This window comes from Triticum urartu, chromosome 5A, assembly GCF_056163025.1.
Source record: "Triticum urartu cultivar PI428250 chromosome 5A, HENAU_Tu73, whole genome shotgun sequence".
Taxonomy (NCBI): Eukaryota; Viridiplantae; Streptophyta; class Magnoliopsida; order Poales; family Poaceae; genus Triticum; species Triticum urartu.
This window is the reverse complement of record NC_141877.1, coordinates 24,788,739-24,798,905: the sequence shown is the minus strand read 5'-3', so window position 1 is coordinate 24,798,905 and position 10,167 is coordinate 24,788,739. Positions and strand designations below refer to the sequence as shown.

General features: G+C 48.2%; 1 protein-coding gene across 4 annotated transcripts; it reads left to right on the top strand.

Annotated features, from left to right (window-relative positions):
* Positions 1–1,676: 1,676 nt before the first annotated feature.
* Positions 1,677–4,897, top strand: LOC147967674 (putative polyamine transporter At1g31830). Of its 4 annotated transcripts, none has more exons than XM_087525336.1 (4): positions 1,977–2,075; positions 2,158–2,269; positions 2,891–3,024; positions 3,275–4,897. In XM_087525336.1, exons 3-4 carry the CDS (start codon positions 3,022–3,024, stop codon positions 4,757–4,759), a joined length of 1,488 nt encoding a protein of 495 aa, XP_087381462.1. In that variant the 5' UTR covers positions 1,977–2,075; positions 2,158–2,269; positions 2,891–3,021; the 3' UTR covers positions 4,760–4,897. The 4 variants fall into 4 exon arrangements, with proteins under 4 accessions (XP_087381465.1, XP_087381464.1, XP_087381462.1 ...); XM_087525337.1 differs by having other exon boundaries at positions 2,059–2,075; positions 2,158–2,266; XM_087525339.1 differs by lacking the exon at positions 2,891–3,024 and having other exon boundaries at positions 1,677–2,075; positions 2,158–2,266.
* Positions 4,898–10,167: the final 5,270 nt, after the last annotated feature.

Genomic DNA, 10,167 nt, shown 5'->3' with positions numbered 1-10,167 from the left:
TGCTAGAACAATGGTTTAAGGACAACAGTACCACATCCAACAGACAAATGCCAAAAAGATTTATGCACATAAACCCATGCTTTATTTGGTTTGCGACCTAAACTTGTCTACAACTCCAAAGTTCCGCAATAGGAAAAATGATATCAGATTCCATGCGTCCATGAATAAATTCTCTAAGATCTCCCTCCTGAGCGCTCGCAAGCTGCGATGACAGCATGATGTGGCAGAAGTAAGGGTTTGGGTTGAGAAGGGCCATGTGAGGGGGGAAAGAGACGCCAAGGGAGAAAGAAAAGATGATTCAACAAGGAAGAAGGTAGAGATGAGTTGCTACAGGAGAGTAGGGGTGTAGAGGCAGACCACACCATGAAGGAGGGAGGGTGTCGTGGTTTTAGCACGACAGATGTCCTTGTGAAAGGACTAAGTTCCGGGGCCGTCGCAACTAGGTGGTAGCTTGGATGGGGTTGATCTGGAATGAAGGACATGAGCTTACTTAGGTTCGGCCCCTCACGGTGGAGGTAAAAGCCTAGTCCTGCTTGATTGCTATTGATGATGATCTTGATTACAAGGGTTTGCTTTCGCTACCTAACTTTCGAGAGGTTGTAACCTGTCTTTCTTATCCCGGGAACTCTCCTTTTATATAATAGGTTGAGTTCCTAGTTTACAGAAGATTCCGGGCCGTACTCTTAACCCATAACCTAATCTAACTCATAATAATCTTGCTCTCCAAGTTAGGAAAATCCTTCTCCCAGGCCTCTTCGTGAGTCGGCCCACAGGGCTCATGTGAGAGCCGACACTAGCAGGCCCGTGCTTGTTATGAGCCGCCGGTCCTTCTTGCTTTAGCCTCATCGTGACCCGGAAGTAGTGTGACTCTCAGAGCCCTTAAGCTCAAAAACAGGTCACACTAATCGCCCGGTCTCATCTGTGGGGAATACCCCCAACAGAGGGGAAAGAACATGCTTGATGAGTGGCGGAACTCAATGTGGCCGTGGCTGCTTCGCCGTCACCTCTTGTCTAAGAAAGAAATTCTCCAATAAGTAGTTCGCCCATCAACACTAGCGGGTAGCGGTGACAGAGACGAGGGTTAGGTTCGGATGAATTTTCTGTGTGCGCTGCTGCTATGAAGGGAAGAAGGGTGTCGAAATGGCAATGGCTAGGAACGACGGACGAATGCTCTTTTTTTTTTGAGTTGCCACAACTTTATTTAACTCGAAATGACTTTAGAAATACAAATAATGTCTGGTAAATTTGAACGCCACCCGTGGCGACCAAAAGGTATAGTTGCTACCTTAAAGAATGTGAGCCTCAACATTCAGATCCATCTTCTGGTGAATAAACTCTACAGATACAAAATCATGTATTCTTTCTCTGATATCCTGAATGATGGCTGCAGAAGGCCCATTGTATTCACTCTCCGGTTGCGCAATCGTTGGCATACAGTCAGTGGAAACTTAGATCCTCCGATGACCCAAATCGGCTGCCAGAGATAGAGCCTCAAAACCTGCCCTGGCTTCTAATATTTCCCGGACTCGATCCTCCGCTACCATCTTTACCATCTCTGTTTGATCAAACGGCCCAGAATCAAATTTTATAGTATTTTTTTTACCACAGACCCAGATTCTTTTTTTTTTTGAAAGCCACAGACCCAGATTCTAGCATAGTCGCTCCCAGGTGTTGGCGACGCTCTCAGACAAACAAAACGTAAACACCCGAGACTCCTCTCTCTCTCTCTCTCTCGATCTGTTCCTCCCTCGCTCCCACATCGGCGCCGCCCCCGCCGGCGAACTCGCCCTCTCCCCCGCCGCCGCCGCCGCGCTCCACCCTCTCCCTCCCTCCCCCACTTCACCTTCTCTCCCTACACCAGGCCGGGCCGCAGATCGAGCTTCTCTCCCCATCCTAGGTCGGGGCGCCGCAGATCGAGCGGGTCAGTCCCGATCCGCCACGGTCGCAGCGGCGCTTCCCGATCCGCGCCGTAGACAAGCAGGGCAGCGCAGGGAGGGGAGCCTCTGTGTGCCGCCGCCCCCCTGCTTCCCTCCTCTCCTCTCTGTGCCGCCGGGAGAGGAGCTCGTCAAGCCAAGGTTCCCCCCACTTCTGCTCTCTGTGCAGCCGCCTGGTTCGATTCCGTTTGCTCTTCTTGACTGATGCGGTTTAATCTCCCAGGTGCGCAAGAGACCGCCGTGTGGTGCTGCGCGCGGGGTTCTTCTTCCACTCCGGCGCCTCCTGCCCTGCCCCTCCGGTGGCCGCTTCGTCTTCTTATACTCCGGCACAGGTGGTAAGCTACTTGTTCCTCTCCTATGCTCTCTCCCGTGCTCTGTGTGCCCACGGCCGTCGCGCCGTGGTAGATTTTGTGCTGGCCATCGCCATGGATTTGGGCTGTAGTTATGGAGTGTCCTGATATTTATGGAGGGAAATTATCACTCAAATTTGCTCATATTGTATCAGTAATTGAAGAGTTTAAATACCATATTGATGTACTACTATATGCTACTTACCTTATATGGCCATACGAAAATTCCATGAGACACCTAAGCCTTGTGCATGTTTTGACTATGCATGATTTACATATTCGAGTTTCACAAAATTAACACGACTGCTATCTTATAGGCGACCAAAAGGTATTTGGTGAGGCCTACAGGATGGATAAAATGATAACGTTGATAGTTACTTATACACGATTTATTGGCAAAGATTGAAAAGCTTTTTGTATGTTTGAACTATACGTGACTGAAAAACCGTGTTTTCTTTTAGTAGTACGTGTAGACAAGCTGTCAAATTAATATCAAAAATTAGATTTATACTACCATTTACATTCCTTGCGGGCATGTTGCATGTTCTAACAAGGAATAATCTAAGGTTTACTTTTTTTTATTGATAATCGGCTTTCCAACTGCAGAAATTGAGGAGCACAGCATAACACAAGAAAATTGAACCTCTCCTTCCTATGGGGGATTGTTTTGATTTCAACTATGGCTTTCGTGAAATGCAGAACCTGACTGGAAAAAAAGCCTAACTTAGATTGACACAATGGTAAAAATGCCAGCGGAGTTATGTTTTAATTTTATTATATAGAACCATTCGAATTCAGTGGTAATTTTCCTTAGCTATGCATCTTTGATTGGCATAAAGGCATATTTTCCTTTCTATTACTAATTTAATTCAGAACAAGTTACAAGTTTGTGATGTCAAAATTGTGGTCCTTGTGTACATACTCTGCATGATAAAACAAGGGACAACATAAGGCTTGTAGTTTAATGGATAATTGGCTTTCCAACTGCAGATATTGAGGAGTACAGCAGTAACACGGGCAAATTCAGCCTTTCTTCGTATGGAGGATCGTGTTGATTTCAAGTATGACGGTGTCAACAACGAGAGCAAAGAGCATAAGGGAGTGCATGGCATCCCAAAGGTTTCCATGGTCCCACTTGTGTTCCTCATATTCTATGAAGTCTCAGGGGGTCCCTTTGGGATTGAGGATAGTGTCAAGGCTGCTGGACCACTCCTGGCAATTGTGGGGTTTCTTCTGTTTGCGCTCATATGGAGTATTCCAGAAGCCCTAATCACTGCTGAGATGGGTACTATGTTTCCTGAGAATGGTGGCTATGTGGTCTGGGTCTCTTCAGCTCTTGGCCCCTTTTGGGGTTTTCAGCAAGGCTGGGCAAAGTGGCTCAGCGGTGTCATAGATAATGCTCTCTATCCAGTCCTTTTTCTTGACTATGTCAAGTCCAGTATTCCAGCTCTCGGGGGTGGGCTTCCAAGGACTTTTGCGGTGCTTATCCTCACAGTTGCCCTTACTTACATGAACTACAGAGGATTAACTATAGTTGGCTGGGTGGCAGTCTTTCTTGGGGTGTTCTCTCTGCTCCCTTTCTTTGTAATGGGATTGATAGCAATTCCACAGATTGAACCTTCAAGATGGTTTGAAATGGACCTGGACAATGTGAATTGGGGCCTGTATCTAAACACTCTGTTTTGGAACCTCAACTATTGGGATTCAATCAGTACATTGGCTGGAGAGGTTGAGAATCCAAAGAGAACCCTCCCCAGGGCACTTTCTTATGCTCTTGTTTTAGTAGTCGGGGGATACCTCTACCCTCTGATCACTTGTACAGCAGCAGTTCCGATTGTTCGGGAGTCGTGGACAGATGGATATTTTTCAGACATTGCAAAAATTCTTGGTGGTTTCTGGTTGCACTCGTGGATTCAAGCGGCGGCAGCATTGTCAAACATGGGCAACTTTGTTACTGAAATGAGCAGCGATTCTTACCAGCTTCTCGGGATGGCTGAGCGTGGCATGCTCCCTGAGTTCTTCGCCAAGAGATCACGCTACGGGACCCCACTGATCGGCATCCTGTTCTCGGCGTTCGGCGTGGTCCTGCTGTCCTGGATGAGCTTCCAGGAGATCATTGCCGTGGAGAACTACCTCTACTGCTTCGGGATGATATTGGAGTTCATCGCCTTCATCAAGCTGAGGATGACCCACCCTAGCACCTCCCGGCCTTTCCGGATCCCGCTGGGCACTGTTGGCTCCGTCCTGATGATCATCCCTCCGACTATCCTGATCGTCGTGGTGATGGTGCTGGCTTCCTTCAAGGTGATGGCTGTGAGCATCCTGGCGGTGCTCGTCGGGTTTGCGCTGCAACCGGCCCTGGTGTACATGGAGAAGAAGCGGTGGCTTAGGTTCTCCGTCAGCGAGGACCTGCCCGATCTGCTGGAGTCCTCGTCTGGCGCCGCCGAAGATGACACGACCCCCCTTGTGGTCTGATTTAGGATGCGAAGTGTAATAAAAGGATAGGAACATGCTGCCCTGTATAATGTCATGTGGCATCATATATGCTGTTGTATACCAACTTGTTCGTCATGAAAAAGAAATAGAAGAGCATGCTGAGCACATTTAGAAACATCGAAGGAGCGCCTCAGACTCTATTTGGCCTAATCTCACCTGTGACATGTAGACATCATTATATATGGTAGACTCGGATTAACTGAGGAGAGGTTTGGCAGCCCAAATTTAGTTGCTGGGATATTACTGCATGCTGTGGTGGCGTTTAATTCAAGAGTATTTTATGTATGTACTCCCTCCGTTTTAGTAGAAAGTTGGGTCATTTATTTTGAATTGGAGGAAGTACGTCCTTACCTTATTCTTGCAATATGAAGAAAAGTTAAGAACCGAGGGCATCTTCAATGTTGACCCGCAAAATTGCTCTAGCATATGTCCGCGGGCAGGGGAGACTAGTCGGCACAGACCAATGCCGGAGGCGGCCATCCAACAGTACCTGCATACATTTCGAAGATGGTTTGAACTAATTGGACAAAATTTGCATACATTTCAAACATGGTTTGAACTAATTGGACAAAATTCATGTAAACCGGGCGGATATCATTAAAATACGGACATAATTTAAATCCTAAATCCTATACCAAACGACCACCTTGTACATGTGCCCGCTCTTTCCTGCCGTATCGCTGATGTCATCGTCGTCCCTCCAGTGGCGGAAGGGTGTCGGAGGGCCGCGATAGCCTTGTCCAGCGGATCCTAAGCCCTATACCGCACGACCACCTTGTACACGTGGCCGCTCTTTCATGCCGTATCGCCGCTGTCATCGTCGTCCCTCCAGTGGCGGAAGGGCGCCGGAGGGTCGCGACAGCCTTGTCCGGCGGCTGCCTTACGACGTAGCCGCTCCACCATGCAGGTGTGCGGTGCGAAGTGCCACCGTGGCCACTGCCAGAGCCCTGGCAGTGTCCTTGCCCTTGCCGGTGTTGATGGAGGTCTCCCTAAGAGACCACTCCTCACCTTACTTGACGGTCTCGTTGTCGAGGCGGCGGCTGCGCCTAGCATCCGTCTCACTGGTAGTGACGGAGTGATCGAAGGCCCACGTGACAGCAAGGTCCGTGTCGTTATAGACCCATTCCGGCGCCGTGTCGGTCTTGGCGAACAAGGAGCGGCGGGCGGCGTTGCCCTGGTCGTACCGTGCCACGCTCCTCTTCGGAGATGACGGCCCTCGAGGCTGGGGGACCGTCGACACTACTGCCTCCGAGGTAATGGAGGATGTCGCTGCGCGCCTTCTATATCGCTAGCGACAACTCCTCCTTGATGGCTTGGCGGCGGGGCGGTGAGGCGGGGCCGTCAAGGCGTGTGTACTGGCTGTGCGCCGATGGCGACGCAGGTTTGTCCTTGTCGTGGCTGGGAGAGAGGAGGGAGGTGGGCTCCTGCTTGACCCGTTGTGGTGGGGACGCGGGCTCCGTCATGATATCCATTTGACGGACGAATTCTTCGTTCGTCAGAGCCGCCCTCGCAAGGAGGCGCGACCGCTGCTCCGGCTCTTCCTGCGGCTTCTCGTCCTCCTCGTCGCCGAGGAGAGGACGATCCCCTCCTTGCCTGAGGAGCTGGCCGCCATGGACGCTGAGGGGCCCGAAGAGCGCGGGCGGCGGCATCGAAGGGCCCGTCCTCCGCCACTGCCTGACCACCATGACTTTGTCATCACCACTATAGGAGGAGGGGCTCAGAAAGCTAGAGGGCGGGCGAAGAGAAGAAGGGGATCAAAGAAAAGGAGGTGTGTATGTGCATCGCCGGACCACGGCTTATATAGCTGCGGCCAGGCCAGACGAAGTTGCGGTCAGCTCGCTTCAATGCGATGCAACGACCGGAGCTGATTTCTTGGGACACGGTGTCCACGCTTGAAGCGTTGGATTAAAACAAATACAACCATTTGATGAAACAGTCAAACTCGCCCCAAAATCGTTCCTCGCGCACGAACGCTCCGGCCTGGAAAAAAAGGGGTTGCCGCCCACGAACTGCATCGCGCACGCCGCCGGTCCGCGTCTGCAGGTCGCCCGACCACGGCCTCATGAGCCAAAGACCATATGCCGTCGTGACAGCCCCTCGCTCGTTTGTTATAGTGTGCGTGCATGAGAGGGCATCATCTGAACCCATGGGCATATGCACCCATTTTTTATAAAATGCATTTTAAGCACGTTTTAAAATATCAAAAAAATCAAAAGAAAATATCACGCATACATGTTTGCAAATGTGTGTACGTGGCACAAAGTTTTATGAAAAGATATCTTTTTGTTTTACCTCCGCAAAAAAGACAAATTTCAGTGCTTCTAAATAGTGTTTCACGACATAATTTTTTGTCTTTTTTGCACAGGCCACAAAAAAAGTTATTTTTCTGTGAAACTTTATGCACGCACATAGAACATGGAGACGTACCCGTGCAATTTTTTTCCAGATATTTTTAGAATTTAGAAATGTGTTTTTTAAAGTGGGTTCATATGTACCCGGGTTCATGCATGCACTTCTCATGCGTGCATGGGTTGGAGCTTGTTGAAAAAGGTATAATTTGAAGAATTGGTGATGGGGCCTCGGTCAGGACATGGAGGGACCCCTGGATCCTCCGACGATCTGATTTTCGTCCTATTACTCCTAAGAGGAACTGGCATTTGAACCGTGTTTTTGTTTTTTTTGAATGAAACTGGTGCATGGATCATTGATTGCCTTGAGGAACATTTCTGGCCAATGGGTGTTGTTGAAATTATCAAAATTCAAACTTCACCTAGGAACAAAAGCGATTTCATTGGGTGGTTTCCTGAACGACACGGCATGTTGACGGTCAAATCGGTCTATCGTTTGGCAACAGAAGCACATGATATACTGCATGCTAGTGGAGCAAGTAGCACAAGTCCAGATGGTGTGCGTACAATCTGGAGCAATATTTGGAATTCAGAGACTCCCCTTAAGATGCGGATTATGACATGGAGGACAGCGGCGGGGTCATTGGCCACTAATCTGAGAAAGAACCAGTGAATTCCGGTGTCCAGTACTTGACTTGCCCGGTCTGTGATATCAAGAGGGAAAGCAGTTTTCATTCGCTTATCACATGTGTGCATGCTCGGCATGTGTGGGAGGCTCTACGTATGATCTGGCCAGACCATTCAATTCTTGTGGATACGGGAAAGGATCGGTTGTTGCAAGTGCCATCTAATTGTCCAGATCATATTCGTGACTGAGTAATCATGACTATCTGGCAAATTTGGTAGCTTCACAATGACATAGCGCAAGGAAAAAAGGAGGCCCGGTGGAGGTGACAGTGCAATATTTGAACAATTACTGCAAATCTTTGAATCTTGTCAGCAAATATAGCATGAAGGAAATTATAAAAGGAAAGATGGCAATGTGTGATGACAGCCGGGTTTATCAAGTAAAATCGAACTAGCTCCCTAAGTTGTGGCCACCACCGCAGTCGGGCCGGGTGGGACTTTCTGTTGATGGCTCCTTTTCGAGCATGGCTGGGCGGCGACCGAAATGGTCTTACGAAGGAAAGATGGCTCGTTGATCTTCACGACATATACATACATATTTCACTGCAATGACACCCTTGAAGCGGAAATATATGCGATTATGCAAGGGATGGCACTGGCCATTCAGCATTCGAATTTCCTGTGGTGGTACAGTCAAATTATGTTAATGCTTTAGCCAGGGCCGGGCGGACAAAATCCGGGGCCCTGTGCCAAACTAAAAAATAGGGCCCTATCTCACTAAAAAATAACCTAACAAGCAATTATAATGTATATAATGTGTTGGATGGAATGGCCAGCACTTGGTTGAAGGGGCTCCCCGCCAACTCCATTGGGTCATGGGCCGAGTTAAAAGCCCGGTTTATCCAGAATTTTAAAGATTCGTGCAAGAAGCCCAAGTCAATTGTAGATTTAGCCTCCTGTGTCCAAGAAGAAGGTAAGTCGACAACCCATTAGGTGCGTCGGGGAAGATGGCTCGTTATCTTCACGACATATACATACATATTTCACTGCAATGACACCCTTGAAGCGGAAATATATGCGATTATGCAAGGGATGGCACTGGCCATTCAGCATTCGAATTACCCGTGGTGGTACAATCAGGTTATGTTAATGCTTTAGCCATTCTTGCAGGCGACACTTTGTTCAAGTCGGCATATGGACACTTAGCTGCTGAGATTAGAGAAAATATAGTTGTTAGAAAGTTTGTTCCTCTAAAGATTAGCAAGGAACGAATAGACTAGCACATCAATCGGCATATTATAGCCGCACCGAAGTTTTTACTGCGGTGTGATTGAACTCGAGCCCTTTGTGTTGTGAGAACTTGTTGTCTCGAGATTGTAACCATATCATTACGGAATAGAACTCTTTTCACCTCGTAAAAGGAAGAAGATTTGAGCTGCATAAATAAAAATAAAACCAAAAGAAGATAAAGAAGATATTCTCTGTTTCCGAAGGAAGTGACTAAGGGTGTATTCGAGCTGAACCACACTTCAGTTTGCAGGGTGCTTCGTCCATAGGCCACAAGGCCATGGCTAACCTTATTTTGAGCACAACTGATTAAGGTAAGCACAATCTCCCTATCTTCGTACATCAAAATCTTCCTTTTTAATACAGTACCAATGCATACGCTCATATACATATACTTATCCTATGAACACACACGTGTTGGAAATACTGTAATATGTCTTGTGTAACGTATGTGGTAGCCTTGAGCTTCACGTATAGGATTAGGAGAGTAGTTAGAGGATATCCTTTTATCTTTCTATCCTTTCTTCTCTCTCTCTCGTGTAATCCTCCTCCACGGTTGGAGATCTCAACCGCACCATGTATTCCTATGAGACTAATCCCCTCGTTCCAATCAATATATACCTCGCGGGCTCTCTGTATGGGAGTTGAGACGCTTTACCAATCTTAACATGGTATTCAGAGTCATCTTCTTCCTCCACATCTAGCTCTCCACCAGATTAAACCTAGCCGCCATCAAAAACCTCCTTCAGATCAGAACCTAGCACCATGTCTTCTTCCTCCAGTTCGGCTTCCTTCTCTAGCTTGAACAACACAATCTCTGAACCTCTTAGCCGCACCAACTACATCCTATGGCGTGCCCAGGCTCGCTCTCAGATCATGGGAGCCGGTCTCTACGGGTACCTTGACCAAATAACTCCTGAACCTACCAAAACAATCACGTCCAAAAACTCTGAAGGAAAGGAACAGATTGTTCCAAATCCCGACTATGCCCCTTGGTTAATCCAAGACCAGCAGATCGTAGCCTACCTACTGAGAAACCTCTCCAAAGAAATCCTAGTTCAGGTTGCCTCGATGGAGACATCGCATGCGATCTGGACATCCATTGCAAACATGTTCGCAGCCCAG